Below are 17,282 nucleotides of genomic sequence, written 5' to 3' on the forward strand. Positions count from 1 at the left end.
GGAGTCAGCAGGTCGTTGGCGATCTTTACACACTTGGTGACCCCACTCTGTAACTTTACGTTACCTCCACCTTATGGCTAGAACTCCTAAAGGCTCCCAGTTCTCAGTAATGCTGCTCACCGCGACAGGGGAAGCTCGAGGAGTAATAACAATGGTGCCCTATAACAGAGACCCATTCTTACACAGATGGTTACACTCCTGAGGTGACCCATGACCTTTATCTGTGTACTTCACCATTTTAACCCACTTGCTAATAATATCTCACTGTCCTGTTAACTGGTCGCCATTAATGCACCCTCCTTATACGTCTGAGGGAAAAAAGCCCGGGAACGCTCCCGCTTACCTTCCCGCCTCTCCTCACAGAACTGCTAAACTCCGCCCCCCGCGCGTCAGACTTTCCCTCCACCAATTGTACGACACCAGGCCACGCCTCCTCTTTCAAGTCTACCGCTATCCGCGCCCATTTTAATGCTAATATAACGAGCCTGTGAAGCCACGCCCATATGTTTTGACGTGCTTTGTTTATGAGTATACCCCGCCCCCTCGACGTAATTCGACGCTCATTAACGTCCTTTCCGCAGTTGCTGACGTCAGCACGCACCGCCCACCGCTGTAGACATGGAGCCGGCTGCTGTGGAGCTGTAATAGAAGGAGCAGCATGAACTTCTCCGAGGTGTTCAAGCTTTCTAACCAGCTGTGCAAGTTCTCTCCCAATGGGAAGTATCTGGTGAGTGTGCTGCGCAGTGTAGAGCCCTTCAGCTGCGGGGGGACTACAAATCCCGGCATGCACTGCAGGAAATAATGGCCCTTCCAGGGTGACAGGTGGCTGGGGGCTGCAGGTTATCCGCTCTGAGCGTCTGGTGCTTTGATTGTACAACCAGCTCACTGCTAGGAGTGTATAGGGGGTTGGGTAGTGGTCACTGCTGGTTGCAGAAGGATCATGGGACTTGTAGTTCATTGAATATGGCCAAATAGATTACACATTGTAGTGGTTGGAGACCACTGACCTAGAGAATAGTCTGTGCACAGGTATATATGATGCTTCTGGCTTGTTACTATTCTTATAGGATTCTTACAGTAAAAACTGGACAGTCCCTTTAAGGCTTAAAGGGACTGTCCAGTTTTTACTGTAAGGTTTAAGCAATGGCCGTAGGCTAAAGCTGCTTATATACCGTTCCCTCGGCTTGCATTGCACTGCATGAAATAGAGAAATCATAGAACGTTAGTAAGCTTTGTAATATATCACACGAGATCACTGCTTGCTGTCAGCGAACGGTAACATTTCCTATTTACATCCAGAAGAGAAGAACATGTGCAGGTCAAAGAGTTGCTACAATTGCCTCCATTACTAAACAATCTGAACTGATACATTGTAGCAAACCATCAGCAGAGTTTTGTGCATATACCCTAACTCTTAGTCCAATGACCCCTAACCTGTGGGTCTCCAGCTGTTGCAAAACTACAACTCCCAGCATGCTAAGGCAGCAGTCAACCTTTAAGGTATGCTGGGAGTTGTAGTTTTGCAAAAGCTTGAGAGCCACATATTGGGGATAGGACTGTTAGGGCATGCTGGGTGTTGTAGTTTTGCTACAGGTTTGTGATAGGGCTGTTAGGGCATGCTGGGCGTTGTAGTTTTGCTACAGGTTTGTGATAGGGCTGTTAGGGCATGCTGGGCGTTGTAGTTTTGCTCCAGGTTGGTGTTAGGGCTGTTAGGGCATGCTGGGCGTTGTAGTTTTGCTCCAGGTTGGTGTTAGGGCATGTGGAGGGCCATAGGTTGTTACTTTCCTAGATTCTCTTCTACACATGTTTTCTTGTCATTTTAGCAGACCCCCAGCTGTAAGTCATATTAGGGCTCATTCACACGTCCATAGAATTGTCTGTACACGGACGCTGTTCTGTGGACTGGACCTGGGAGCTCCCAGCAGCATGGTTAATTATGATGGCGGGAGCTCCTAAACAGTTTAAAGGGATACTCCATTGAAAATCTTTTTCTTTCAAATCAACTAGTTTCAGAAAGTTATATAGATTTGTAATTGATTTCTATTTAATTTCAGTCCTACCATACTTATCAGCTGCTGTATGTCCTGCAGGCAGCAGCGTATTCTCTCCAGTCTGACACAGTGCTCTCTGCTGCCACCTCTGTCCATGTCAGGAACTGTCCAGAACAGCAGCAAATCTCCATAGAAAACCTCTCCTGATGGTTCTGTTTTAGTTTATATTAATGTTCCTGTTTATTCCTCTTTCACCATGGTCCTAGTTAACCGGACTTTTATGTTACTATATCTCACATGTAACCATAAGCTTTATTGTATCCTACTATGCCGCGCTTTGTACAAATACATGTTTTATTGGGCATTTGTTAAAATACTTTTGAAAAATTTTCAATAAAAAGATTGAACAGAAAACCTCTCCTGCTCTGGACAGTTCCTGACATGGACAGAGGTGGCAGCAGAGAGCACTGTGTCAGACTGGAGAGAATACACCACTTCCTGCAGGACATACAGCAGCTGATAAGTACTGGAAGACTGGAGATGTTTAAATAGAAGTAAATCACAAATCTGTATAACTTTTTTGAAACTGGTTGATTTGAAAGAAAAAGATTGGCCCCAGAGTTCCCCGTTAAAAGTTTGTGTCAGTACACATCATAATTAACCATGCTGCTGGGAGCTCCCAGGTCCAGTCCGCAGAATAGCGTCTGTGTATGGACAGAATTCTACAGATGTATCATGTGATATTTCTGATCAGATGAGCATGTATGGAGGCGGGGGGGGGGAGGGGGTGTACACGGAGGTGGCGGTGTCTCACGTGTTGGCGCTCTCGTCCTCAGGCCTCCTGTGTGCAGTACAGGCTGGTGATCCGGGATGTCGCCACCTTACAGATCCTGCAGCTCTACACCTGCCTGGACCAGATCCAGCATGTCGAGTGGTCGGCAGACTCCATGTTCATCCTGTGCGCCATGTACAAGAGGGGGATTGTCCAGGTGAGCGCTGTCAGGTCGTGTTAGTGTCCGCTGGTAACACAGAGCTGATGCCGTCCATGCACAGTCTACAGCTGTCACCCAGCAGCTTCTTACATCGACACGCAGAGGGGTAAGCGGCCACCACGCACCTATGGCGCCTCTGATCTCCGAGCCGGTGATTGTGTGTCGCTCAGACCACAAGTAAAGAGGAGTGATAACAAAATGCTGTGCAAGGGCTCGTTTTTTTGCAGGCTGTTACTAATTTTGGATACATATGACGTTTTAAAATCATTTTTTCATCCATTGATTTTCCCTACATCAGCACTGTAGGCACCTCCCCCTCAATGACGTCATCTGAGTGGGCCAACCTTGAGGGCTAGGCCCCGCCCCTCTGACAAGATGACTTTAAAGTGTCACTGTCCTTTAAAAATTTTTTGCAGAAATCGATAGTACAGGCGAGTTTAAGAAACTTTGTAATTGGGCTTATTAGCCACAAAATGCATTTTTATCATGAAAAATCAGTTTGAAGCTCCCCCCCCCCCCGTCTGCGTGATTTTCTATGGAGAGGGGAGGGGTGGAGGCAGATGATTCATTAAAACAGGACAACAAAGAGTTAATTTACAGCTACATCACCGGCGATCTCCTCTGAAGTCAGCACTGACCTCTCTGACCTCTGAATACCGGCTTGCACACAGCTCCAGCTGTGTAATCCTTTGTTCTCTGCTCTCTACTGGCGACTAATCTCCCTCCTCCCCCCCTCCCCTCTCCATAGAACAGACAGGGCCCGACAGATGTAAAAGAGTTGAGATTTCCTGATAATGAGCAGTGAATGAGAGAGAGGAGGGAGGGGGGGGGGGAGTCTTTGTGAATGCAGTTAATGGCAGATTTGTCTATTAAACCCAATTACAAAGTTTCTTAAAATCGCCTGATAGTGACACTAATTCTTTTATGGTTTAAAATAATCTGTCATTGATAAGCAGAGGTAGACGATGAGCAGTGTTCTATGGGCTGTGCCTGTACGCTTCTCTTGGACTACTTGAGATAAGACAGGCCTGATATCCCCTCACACCAGACAGGCCTTCTCTCCTATGAGTCCTTCTTGCCATAGTCCTACAAGAACCATAAGCTGACAGCTTCGCAAGCCGTATAACCACTTACAATATAGAGCTCTTCTACACGGGACAGTGATCAGCTAGCGGGAGCATTTACTTCCGATAATCACCCTATCGAGGTGAGATCTCTCTATTGCATCTATTGTGGGGCTAATTTAAGGGGTTGTTCACTAAGAAAAAAATTCTTATAAACCAACTGGTGCCAGTAAGTACCAAAGATTTGTAATTTACTTCTATTAGAAAAAAAATCTCAAACCTTCAAGTACTTTTCAGCTGCTGTATGTCCTGTAGGAAGTGGTGTATTCTCTCCAGTCTGACACAGTGCTCTCTGCTGCCACCTCTGTCCATGTCAGGAACTGTCCAGAGCAGGAGAGGTTTTCTATGAGGAATTGCTGCTGCTCTGGACAGTTCCTGACATGGACAGGGGTGGCAGCAGAGAGCACTGTGTCAGACTGGAGAGAATACACCACTTCCTGCAGGACATACAGCAGCTGATAAGTACTGGAAGATTGAAGATTTTTAATAGAAGCAAATTACAAATCTTTGGCACTTTCTGGAATGAGTTGGTTTGAAAGAAAAAAAAAACTACCCCTTTAAGTGACCCTGAATTAAGTTCAATACACTGGGAGCAGGTTTCTTTGACTCCACCCCCTCTGAATACGATATATATCAGCAGGACAAGCTTCCACTTCCCTTAGCCCACACCGCCATGAATCTCCCTCTCTTTCCTCCCCTCCCAGGTCTGGTCTCTGGAGCAGCCGGACTGGCACTGCAAGATCGATGAAGGATCGGCCGGACTGGTGTCGTCCTGCTGGAGCCCAGACGGCCGTCACATTCTCAACACAACAGAGTTTCACGTAAGTGTGAGCAGATGATTGTGTTCCTCCAGTCATACAAGAAAGCCTCAGTCTTAATTTTTTAGCAATAAGAGACTTCTGCAAATATAGAAAAGGATGACGATCCAAGGATATATTCAGTCTTGGAGGGAATTTTCTCCCTGTGATGGGGCATTGGCATCAGCCTCCCTTCCTCTAGAGCAGGGGTACTCAACAACTTTAAGTGAAGGTGCACTTACCGGGGTCTATAGTCAGGTGAAGGTCCGAGCTGAACATCGTTTCACAAACGTTCAACTATTTACATACAGAATTGCTGCTTATTAGCGGGAAAACTGGCATTTTTTTCTCTCTCTCCAGCCCTTTTGATATAAGGTACAAAGGGGGTGACTGCCCTGGTAGTATATAGCCCCCCCCCCCCCCCGTTGCTCCCCCAGTAGTATATAGCCCCCCTTTGCGCTCTCCCCCAGTAGTGTATAGCACCCCCTGTGCACTCTCCCCCTGTAGTATATAGCCCCCCCTGTGAGCTCCCCCCAGTAGTATATAGCCCCCCTGTGAGCTCCCCCTAGTAGTATATAGCCCCCCTCTGCTGCCCCCCTGTGAGCTCCCCCCAGTACTATATGGCACCCCTGTGCTCTCCCTCTGTAGTATATAGCCCCCCCTGTGAGCTCCCCCCAGTACTATATGGCACCCCTGTGCTCTCCCTCTGTAGTATATAGCCCCCTGTGAGGTCCCCCCAGTAGTATATAGGCCCCCTGTGCTCTCCCCCCAGCAGTATATAGCCCCCCTGTGCTCTCCCACAGTAGTATATAGCCCCCTGTGATCTCCCCCCCAGTAGTATACAGCCCCCCTGTGCGCTCTCCCCTTATAGATGGCCCCCGGACAAAAAAAAACAAACAAACCCCAACTCACCTAGCACCTCGCTCCCCGCTGCGGCTGTCTTCTTCTCTTCTCCTGTCGGTCCGGCCCCCGGCTGATACGAGCACTGTCAGACTGGAGAGAATACACCACTTCCTGCAGGACATACAGCAGCTGATAAGTACGGGAAGAATGGAATTTTTATTAATAGAAGTAAATTACAAATCTCTGACAATTTCTGGTAGTTGATTTCAAAGATCTTTTTATTTTTTTTTGTGCACTTCCCCTTTAAGACATTGTCCATCACAGCCGCGATGAGTCTGAGTGCTATAAAGAAGCACCTGTCCTCTGAGGCAAGATAGCCGCCAGGACATTGAGTCTGAGCTGATCCTTCAGGACTGAGCCTTCGATCGAGCCGCCTGACAGATTTATAACCCAGATTGGATTGTTCACACGCTCAGCTACTTGTACATTGATTTATATAGTTAAATCTCCGGTTCTCACTGTGTCCGGTGCCAGGACGGCTCTAAAGTTTAATGGCTTCTTATGTTTGCTTCTTTTTGCTTATTTGCCGCCATCCATCATCGTATCGATCTTTCTCAAAATTGACTGATCCTCCTGTGGACGATTCTAAAATCTCCAGTAAACCAGCGTAATGGGGGTTTGTCCGGGATCTGAAGTTCCTGTGAGTTTGGGTGTAATGTAGTATGCAGTATACCTAGCTGATTCCGCTCTGATCCCCTGCCGCCTCTCGTGTTCTCCACAGCCTGTTAATCACTGAATGGGAAGCCGATGGTTCGAGTTCGAACGAACTTGAAAAATCCCTATGTTCAATCATCTCTAGCTTAGGCCTGGTCAAATGTACAAAGGCAGGGGTAAGCAGGTAAAGGCCATTCTGCCGCATTGACTGCTATCTCCGACCCTGAGATTCTGCAGCAGCTGAATCTCATGAGTGGACCTAAAATAGTAATCTGCTGACCATGTTAATAGCGATGCGCGGCAGGCGGCTAACTATTTAATAAACAGTTATACATTACCTTCACGCTCCCGGTCTTCTCCTGCCCTCCTCTTCCTTCCCTGCGCAGCTGCTGCAACTTCATAGCGGTCTCTGAGCTGACGCGGCGGTCCCTGCTAATGATTGGCTGAGCGGTCTGTCAGTAAAGAGACAGCTTTGAAGCTGCGGCATCGGCAAGGACGCAGAGGGCAAGAGAAGTCCGAGAGCGTGGAGAGGTAATGTATACAGTTTAGGCCAAGGGCTGCATGAACATCGTTAACAATATAAGTATAGGGTCCTTGCTAAACGATCATAGAGCCGTGTAATAGACTCGGGAAAAGAGTTCCAATCTAGCCGCTCGGCACGTGTTTATATTATTGTTCGGGCTGCCGTTGACCTGCCTAATAGGACTCTTAGGGTCCTATTACACTGAGCGTTTTTTTTTTTTTACGATTACCGACTAACGATAAATGATCGCAAACGAGATTGTTTATCGTTAACCTGAAATCGTTCACCATATTACACAGCGATAATTGTTAGTTACGATCATTATTGCGATCGTTACTATGATTGTTTGATCGTATGATCTTTCTTTGTTCGTTTGGTGCTGACTCTAAAATCATTCATTTCGCATTGGTTTGCCGTAATTCCGCATTGTTCCTTCCTTTACTGGGATAAGATGGGGAAAACGATAATAGTAACAATCGTAACGAACGACTATCTCTCTGTGTAATATGGTGAAAGATTTCAGGATAACTATAAACTATCTTGTTTGTGATTATTTATCGTTAATCGTTAAAAATCGCTTTGTCTAAGCTGACCCATATGCACCCTGGGAATGAATATCTCGCCTCTCATCTTTTTCATGTGTGCAGTATTCCTTCTAACAAGTCCTCTAGTTATATTATCCAAATTTTGTTACTTTTTACAAAACTTAATAGGCACAGATCAGATGGAAAGGCTATGCCATCATTGTCTGGTCTAATCCCGGGAAGAACAATCTGATGGCACTTTAGTCTAGCAATTGAAGCGGATGTATACACCACTGATACAGTAGTAGTATCTTTACCGAGTCCACAAACCTCTTGACCTCTTCTGTCCCATTAGTTCTTAGAAACATAAATGTAAGAGGTAAACCACAGGATCAGACTACACAAGGTGCATTTGTAGTCTGTTGTCATAGTGATGTAAAGGTTTATATGACAGTTGCAAACACAAAAGAGTAGAAGATGTTTAATCCAAACTCTTTGTAGTTTTACTTCTCTCTTTTTGAATGTATTGGAACAATAAACCTTTGATAAAATGGACTCTCACTGTGTTGGGCAGCACCTTGTCAGCTGCTAAGCCTTCCTGTACTTCTCACTGTATCTGACTTGGTTATACATTTGTTTCACAGCTCCGAATAACTTTGTGGTCACTTAGTGCAAAATCCGTGTCCTACATCAAGTATCCTAAAGCGTGTCAGAAGGGTAAGTGAGCTGTAAGCGGCCTCATCTGGTCATAAGCTTAAAGGGGTTTCCGAGCAAAATGTTCCGTCACTTTTAATAACCGTTTTGCATGTCTTGTATGTTGCAACTTTATTATTTGCTGTTGGTATGAACAGTAAGGTTGGTGGTAACCACAGCCTTTCCGACAGGGGTGGCCTTCACCAGCGATGGGCGACACATGGCTCTGGCAGAAAGACGGGACTGCAAGGATTATGTCAGCATATTTGTGTGCAACGACTGGCGCCTTCTACGGGTGAGAGAACCAACTGATGGAACTGGTTCAAATCCATTTTTTCATTAAATGACGGTATTATAGTAGTTATATTCCTGTATATAGGGGGCAGTATTATAGTAGTTATATCCCTGTATATAGGAGCAGTATTATAGTAGTTATATCCCTGTATATAGGAGCAGTATTATATTAGTTATATTCTTGTATATAGGAGCAGTATTATAGTAGTTATATTCCTGTATATAGGAGTAGTATTATAGTAGTTATATTCCTGTATATAGGAGTAGTATTATAGTAGTTATATTCTTGTATATAGGAGCAGTATTATAGTAGTTATATTCCTGTATATAGGAGCAGTATATAGTAGTTACATTCTTGTATATAGGAGCAGTATTATAGTAGTTATATCCCTGTATACAGGAGCAGTATTATAGTAGTTATATCCCTGTATATAGGAGCAGTATTATAGTAGTTATATTCTTGTATATAGGGGAATAGTATTATAGTAGTTATATTCCTGTATATAGGGGCAGTATTATAGTAGTATATTCCTGTATATAGGAGCAGTATTATAGTAGTTATATCCCTGTATATAGGAGCAGTATTATAGTAGTTATATTCTTGTATATAGGAGCAGTATTATAGTAGTTATATTCTTGTATATAGGGGAATAGTATTATAGTAGTTATATTCTTGTATATAGGGGCAGTATTATAGTAGTATATTCCTGTATATAGGAGCAGTATTATAGTAGTTATATTCCTGTATATAGGAGCAGTATTATAGTAGTTATATTCCTGTATATAGGAGCAGTATTATAGTAGTTATATTCTTGTATATAGGAGCAGTATTATAGTAGTTATACGATATGGAGAGACAGGAGCGGCTGCACGTCCCACCTATGGCTGATACTAATGCCGCTAGGCCTATTTTAAAAACCAACGCCAGGATGTTGGTATATAATTTGATCAAACCATATTGCCCCGTGTACCACGTGCAGGTCCCCTGGGTCCCTCGGTCAGCGACCGCCAACCCTGCAAAGCGTGCACATGCAGGGAAGGGAAGCCATGGAATGGCATTGGGGTTGCAGGGCCGTTCCATGGCCTCCCCTTCCCAGCATGTGCACGCTTTGCGGGGTTGGCGGTCGCTGTCCGACACGGTGTGGAGTTAGCGCAGGGACCCATGTGAACCAGGGGATCTGCACGTGGTACACGGGGCAATATGGTTTGATCAAATTATATACCAACATCCTGGCGTTGGTTTTTAAAATAGGCCTAGCGGCATTAGTATTAGCCATAGGTGGGATGTGCAGCCGCTCCTCTCTCTCCGTCGTATATTATAGTAGTTATAGAATAATAAAAAGAAGAGTCCAGCACTAATTGATCTGTAGTATGCTGCGGGATGCAAGAACACTGGAGGCTGTAGCTGGAGAGGGGGAAGGTGTTGAGCAGGTGCGTTCACAAAGAAAGCAACAATTGTTCGAGACCACCGTTCCAAACTACTCAAAGCGCCAACTGGTGCGTAGTAATTTTGAGATAAATCCAGTCTAATGCTCTTTTAATGGTTATATTTTGTATTTTTGTCTTTATTGCAGCATTTTGAGACAGACACTCAGGACCTTACTGGTGTAGACTGGGCTCCTAATGGCTGTGTGCTGGCTGTGTGGGACACTTGCCTAGAGGTATGGTGCCAGATCCTGAGTGACTCTCCTGTCCCCTTGTTTACTGCTTTGTGTGTTTGTTCATCTAGAATCCAGGTATATACCATTGTATACTGAGTGTCCTCTCCTCTCTGTCAGTATAAGGTATTGCTGTACTCACTGGATGGACGCCTGCTGTCCAGTTACTCTGCCTATGAGTGGTCACTGGGCATCAAATCGGTGGCATGGAGTCCCAGCAGCCAGTTTCTGGCTGTCGGCAGCTACGATGAGAAGGTGTGTGGACGGCATTGCAGGCTGCTCTGTAGCTACCTATATATCTGTGTATATACATGCATATATCACTTATTATTCCATATTAGGTTCGAATCCTCAACCATGTGACATGGAAACCGATCAAAGAGCTGCAGCATCCAGCCACAATCTCCAACCCAAAGACCGTAAGCATCGCGAACACCGGGATACACAGGGTCCTGTCCAACACTTATAAGGAACAGGGACATCTTCATTATAGGAGTCAGGTTCACTGGAACATGTCCTCTATACTGACTTGCCCCTTCGGGAACAGGGTGGGAGGGTTTGTAATGTGCATGTTGCAACTGGAACATCTTGGGCTCTATAGAAGTTAAGGAACTACTACTCCCAGCAGTCCCTGGTCAGCCTGTGGATGTGGGAGTTGTAGTTTTACAACTACTGGGAAGCTACAGCTCAGAGATCAATGCACTAGGATAGACGCGCTTTGTAGGCATTGTAGGTTATCAATTCATATCCAGAGCTGCATTCAAAATTCTGCTGGCCACAGTCGGTCATCTATTTTTTATTTTTTTTATTCACTTTTATTCAATTATTTATATTTTATTCATTTTTATTTTTCAATTATTATTTATATTTATTTTTTAGGTGGTTTACCGGGAAGTGGATAAATGCCAAAGTGTTGAGCCAAGTCAGCTGACCTTTCCTCCTCCACGGGCGACCCCCAACAGTCTGTTTACTGTCCACAGTAAATGTAAGTGGTGACCTGGGTGAACAGTTCAATACAGGATGTAACTCAGGATCAGTAATGTATGTACACAGTGACCCCACCAGCAGAATAGTGAGTGCAGCTCTGGAGTATAATACAGGATGTAACTCAGGATCAGTAATGTATGTACACAGTGACCCCACCAGCAGAATAGTGAGTGCAGCTCTGGAGTATAATACAGGATGTAACTCAGGATCAGTAATGTATGTACACCATGACCCCACCAGCAGAATAGTGAGTGCAGCTCTGGGGTATAATACATGATGTAACTCAGGATCAGTAATGTATGTACACAGTGACCCCACCAGCAGAATAGTGAGTGCAGCTCTGGAGTATAATACAGGATGTAACTCTGCATCAGTAATGTATGTACACAGTGACCCCACCAGCAGCTCTGGAGTATAATACAGGATATAACTCAGGATCAGTACAGGATCAGTAATGTAATGTATGTACACAGTGACCCCACCAGCAGAATAGTGAGTGCAGCTCTGGAGTATAATACAGAATGTAACTCAGGATCAGTAATGTATGTACACAGTGACCCCACCAGCAGAATAGTGAGTACAGCTCTGGAGTATAATACAGGATGTTACTCGGAATCCGTACACTTTACCATACACTTTAGATAGTTGGCCAAACCTGGTGGTGGTGGTTTCACTCTCTAGTAACCAGACTGCACATTGTCTGTTGGAGAAGATCGGCCGCTGGATTAAAAAGGCACTCCAGCGAAATGTTTTTTCTTCTTTCAGATCAACTGGTTTCAGAAAATTATGTAGATTTGTAAATTGCTTCTATTTAAAAATCTCCAGTCTTCCAGTACTAATCAGCTGCTGTATGTCCTGCAGGAAGTGGTGTATTCTCTCCAGTCTGACAGTGCTCTCTGCTGCCACCTCTGTCCATATTTTAGTAAAGATTTTTTGTTATAACAATACAGGCATTAATTTTGCACATTAGAAGAATACTTACCGGACATAAGTCAGAGCTGGCTGGGTAATATCATTGTCATTGTCTCCACAGATGAGCTTGTAGAGGTGCCGGTGACATTACGCACCATCAAACCGGACAGCGACCGAGCGAATCCAGAGCTTGGCATAGGGATGCAGGCCTTCAGCGCTGACAACCGATACCTGGCCACCAAAAATGGTACCAAGATTTACTTATTGTCTGTATAGAGAACTGAGCAGTATGTATGTCACTGAGCGAGATTCTACCAGTATTGGTCACTGTGTCTCCTGACAACAATGCTGCAGTTCTCCCTGGTGAGATCTGGTCTGCCCTGGTCAGGTGACCACATTTCGCCCATCCAGATGAATGGGTTACTCACCCATACTGTCTGATTTGTGTGTAGATGGAGACCCTTTTCTATGACTTCCATAACAACATCATTATATCTTTGTCTCGCTGATACTTTGCTACAATGTATCATTGTAAGTATTATATCGTTCTGCCGACCTCACAATTAATAGACTGGACGTCATAGTAATGGATCCCGACGATCATGAGAGCGGCACTCTGCTAGCTTTGGCGGTATCATAGCAAGTGAATAGGCCAGTGGCTCCACGCACTTGAGAGACAAGATCCCGGTACTTGTGATCGGTGGCGATTCCAAAAGACAAATACTTATCGGCTAGCCTGATGGGTTTTAATCATGGGATAACCCCTTTAAAGGGGTACTCTGGCAAAAAAAAAATATACTTTCAACTCATCTGGTTTCAGAAAGTTATATGGATTTGTAATTTACTTCTATTTCAAAATCTCCAGTGTTCCAGTACTTATTAGCTGCTGTATGTCCTGCAGGAAGTGGTCTGACACAGTGCTCTCTGCTGCCCCCTCTGTCCATGTCAGGAACTGTCCAGAGCAGCAGCAAATCGCCATAGAAAATCTCTACTGCTCTGGACAGTTCCTGACATGGACAGAGGTGGCAGCAGAGAGCACTGTCAGACCACTTCCTGCAGGACATACAGCAGCTGATAAGTACTGGAGGACTTGAGATTTTTTAATAGAAGTAAAATACAAATCTATATATCTTTCTGATAGCAGTTGATTTGAATAAACATATTTTTGCCGGACTACCCCTTTAAGCTTGGCTTTTAATAAACCAGAGAAATCCTTTAACCCTGAACTACATTGAGCGTCTGGTGGGGACGTTGGTAACTGAATGCTTTTTATGCTGCCCGATGTCCTGTAGATAACATGCCGTGCTGTGTGTGGATATGGGACGTTCAGAAGATGAGGCTCTCGGTGGTGCTGGAGCAGACCTCACCCGTCCGCGCTTTTCATTGGGACCCCCTGCAGCCAAGGCTGGCCATTTGCACTGGAAACAGCAAAGTGTTTTTATGGTCTCCAACCGGCTGCGTCTCTGTCCATGTCCCTGTGGAAGGTGAGTAAACCCCTTTATGTAGACACAGAGGACCCCCAGAACTGTCCCGCTCCATTACAGTACTGTACACTTATTTCTCCTGGATCTCAGGGTGTGGAAGGTGTCCGGCAGCCAAAGTATACGTCATTAGGTCAAAATATACAAAATTAGTAAGAGAAGCCGACAAAAGGAGACAAGCTGCCTCGCGGGACCATGACAGGGTTAAAAACACTTAAAATGCATGAATCCATACCCCACTTGCGTCAAAGACAAAATACATACACAGCTGACCCCTAAACACAACATGGATGAAGAGTAAGGACAATGGTGGAAAATCATGCTGTAATAATATCAACCCCAAAGAAACAATAAAAAGAACTCTCCATGTGTGAAGTGGAGGGGGGGGGGGGTCAGGTAGAAGAAGCTCGTACAGCACAGCAGGGACAGCAAACTGTATGGCGGCTTCCGGCCACCAGGGGGAGCTCCCCACAGCGCACGAACAGCACAGCACTGACAGCATATGGTATTGCGGCTCCTGGCCACCAGGAGGAGCTCATAACTGCACACTCGTACAGAACAGCAGGGACAGCGTATGGTATGGCAGCTTGTCTCTTTTTGTCCGCTTCTATTAGTAATTTTGTATACTTTGACCTAATAAGATGATATTTGGATGTGCGGCTCCTGTGAGCATATGCTTCTTCCTTCCTTGCATCATGTAGTTTCTATGCCTAGCGTCGCTCTGTTATATAGTGTGGCGCCCACCATCTTGCTTGTTTCATCTATAAATGGCGTCCTGCCCCTCTCCAGGTACCTTTAACGTGCTGTCCCTGGCCTGGCACCCGCTAGGAGGAGACTCTCTGCTTCTCATGAGTAAGGACAATCTCTGCATCTGTTACTTGGAGGTGGAGGAGGATGATGGCTGACCTCCGCTGGGAGCTATCCAAGGAGAAGGTGTTTACACTGGAGCCCCCCGACGTGGTCCCTGCAGGCAGACCGAGGAGTCCGGGGGCCGCTGTCTGTCAGGCTCGCTGCTGGTCACTAGGCAGTCTTGTCTTGTTCTCTAGAAGCAGCCGATGACTATTTGTAGAGGTTCTGGGCCTGGTAGTGCTTGTTGGCCGCTGCTGCCCCCATTGTGTGTTAATAGATTGTACATTGGGATGTATATAGGTGTAGAGAAGTAATTTATACCCATCAATAAATCCTTTTATTTTCATCTGGAGACTAATGATTGTGTCCTGAGCGATATACATCCACACTGTATACAGGAACGTATGGAGTAGCTGTGCCGTATACACACACTGACTGTATACAGGGATGTATGGAGGAGCTGTGCAGTATACACACACACACTGACTGTATACAGGGACGTATGGAGGAGCTGTGCCGTATACACACACTGACTGTATACAGGGACGTATGGAGGAGCTGTGCAGTATACACACACTGACTGTATACAGGGACGTATGGAGGAGCTGTGCAGTATACACACACACTGACTGTATACAGGGACGTATGGAGGAGCTGTGCCGTATACACACACTGACTGTATACAGGGACGTATGGAGGAGCTGTGCAGTATACACACACACTGACTGTATACAGGGACGTATGGAGGAGCTGTGCAGTATACACATACACTGACTGTATACAGGGACGTATGGAGGAGCTGTGCCGTATACACACACTGACTGTATACAGGGACGTATGGAGGAGCTGTGCCGTATACACACACTGACTGTATACAGGGACGTATGGAGGAGCTGTGCCGTATACACACACTGACTGTATACAGGGACGTATGGAGGAGCTGTGCAGTATACACACACACTGACTGTATACAGGGACGTATGGAGGAGCTGTGCCGTATACACACACTGACTGTATACAGGGACGTATGGAGGGGCTGTGCAGTATACACACACTGACTGTATACAGGGACGTATGGAGGGGCTGGGCCGTATACACATACACTGACTGTATACAGGGATGTATGGAGGAGCTGTGCAGTATACACACACACACTGACTGTATACAGGGACGTATGGAGGGGCTGTGCAGTATACACACACTGACTGTATACAGGGACGTATGGAGGGGCTGTGCAGTATACACATACTGACTGTATACAGGGACGTATGGAGGAGCTGTGCAGTATACACACACACACTGACTGTATACAGGGATGTATGGAGGAGCTGTGCAGTATACACACACTGACTGTATACAGGGACGTATGGAGGGGCTGTGCAGTATACACATACTGACTGTATACAGGGACGTATGGAGGAGCTGTGCAGTATACACACACACTGACTGTATACAGGGATGTATGGAGGAGCTGTGCAGTATACACACACTGACTGTATACAGGGACGTATGGAGGGGCTGTGCCGTATACACACACTGACTGTATACAGGGACGTATGGAGGAGCTGTGCAGTATACACACATACTGACTGTATACAGGGATGTATGGAGGAGCTGTGCAGTATACACACACTGACTGTATACAGGGACGTATGGAGGGGCTGTGCAGTATACACATACACTGACTGTATACAGGGATGGAGGAGCTGTGCAGTATACACACACTGACTGTATACAGGGACGTATGGAGGAGCTGTGCAGTATACACTTACTGACTGTATACAGGGATGTATGGAGGAGCTGTGCAGTATACACATACACTGACTGTATACAGGGACGTATGGAGGAGCTGTGCCGTATACACACACTGACTGTATACAGGGACGTATGGAGGAGCTGTGCAGTATACACATACACTGACTGTATATAGGGATATATGGAGGAGCTGTGCAATATATACACATACTGACTGTATACAGGGACGTAAGGAGGAGCTGTGCAGTATACACACACACACACACACACACACTGTATACAGGGATGTATGGAGGGGCTGTGCAGTATACACACACACACACTGTATACAGGGATGTATGGAGGAGCTGTGCAGTATACACACACTGACTGTATACAGGGATGTATGGAGGAGCTGTGCAGTATACACACACTGACTGTATACAGGGATGTATGGAGGGGCTGTGCATTATACACTTACTGACTGTATATAGGGACGTATGGAGGAGCTGTGCAGTATACACACACACTGACTGTATACAGGGACGCATGGATTAACTCTGCATATTGCTAAATCCTCTCCGCTCCTCTGAATGTGCAGTGTTAAGCGACATCCACTGCCAGACTTCTCTGGTGTCAACTTATTTACTTGAGAACAAAGGGATCCGGCACTTGAATATCTACATTCCCAATCCTCGCTGCTGACATCTGATGACTGCTACAAGACTGGAAGCCGCCGTAGACTTTAGATGGTCGACTGTCTATATGTTTTATATGGAGGATCTTTTAGGCTACCAGCGGCTGGACTATTATGTCAGTAGGGCTGGAGGATGCCAGTGGCCTTCAGTGGGGAGAAAACCCACCAATGAATGACCAAAAAAAAAAAAAATCTGGTTGCTTGGACTGTTTAATTACCACTACAAGGGGCTGCAAAGAGAACGGCTAAGCTCCAGAAGCTGCTGGCTGAACCACCGGCCCATCAGGAGTTGCAATAGAAACCACTAGGCCACTGGGACCGAGCCACTAAACCAATGAATAGGAAAAAAAACAAACCATAAGAGTACTGGTGCTGTAAACCTGGGACTGCAAGAAAAACCACCGGGCCACCAGGGAATATAAGGTGAAACACTAGGGCCCCATTAGGTTGGCCACTTAACCACAAGCTT

The 17,282-nt window shown here is 45.7% G+C and overlaps 1 protein-coding gene across 1 annotated transcript; it reads left to right on the forward strand.

Annotated features, from left to right (window-relative positions):
* Positions 1-575: 575 nt before the first annotated feature.
* Positions 576-14,728, forward strand: WRAP73 (WD repeat containing, antisense to TP73). Its single transcript, XM_069947321.1, has 12 exons — positions 576-727; positions 2,828-2,980; positions 4,812-4,928; positions 8,153-8,225; positions 8,393-8,496; positions 10,070-10,156; positions 10,274-10,408; positions 10,495-10,572; positions 11,033-11,138; positions 12,174-12,299; positions 13,345-13,536; positions 14,323-14,728. Exons 1-12 carry the CDS (start codon positions 659-661, stop codon positions 14,436-14,438), a joined length of 1,356 nt encoding a protein of 451 aa, XP_069803422.1. The 5' UTR covers positions 576-658; the 3' UTR covers positions 14,439-14,728.
* The last annotated feature ends 2,554 nt before the right edge of the window (positions 14,729-17,282 follow it).

This window comes from Dendropsophus ebraccatus, chromosome 12, assembly GCF_027789765.1.
Source record: "Dendropsophus ebraccatus isolate aDenEbr1 chromosome 12, aDenEbr1.pat, whole genome shotgun sequence".
Classification (NCBI taxonomy): domain Eukaryota; kingdom Metazoa; phylum Chordata; class Amphibia; order Anura; family Hylidae; genus Dendropsophus; species Dendropsophus ebraccatus.

Coding starts and splice junctions, on each gene's coding strand:
- WRAP73 (XM_069947321.1), top strand. CDS start 659: ATGAACTTCTCCGAGGTGTTCAAGCTTTCTAACCAGCTGTGCAAGTTC. Junction 8,226..8,392: donor TCCTAAAGCGTGTCAGAAGG/GTAAGTGAGCTG, acceptor CCTTTCCGACAG/GGGTGGCCTTCACCAGCGAT. Junction 10,409..10,494: donor TCGGCAGCTACGATGAGAAG/GTGTGTGGACGG, acceptor ATTCCATATTAG/GTTCGAATCCTCAACCATGT.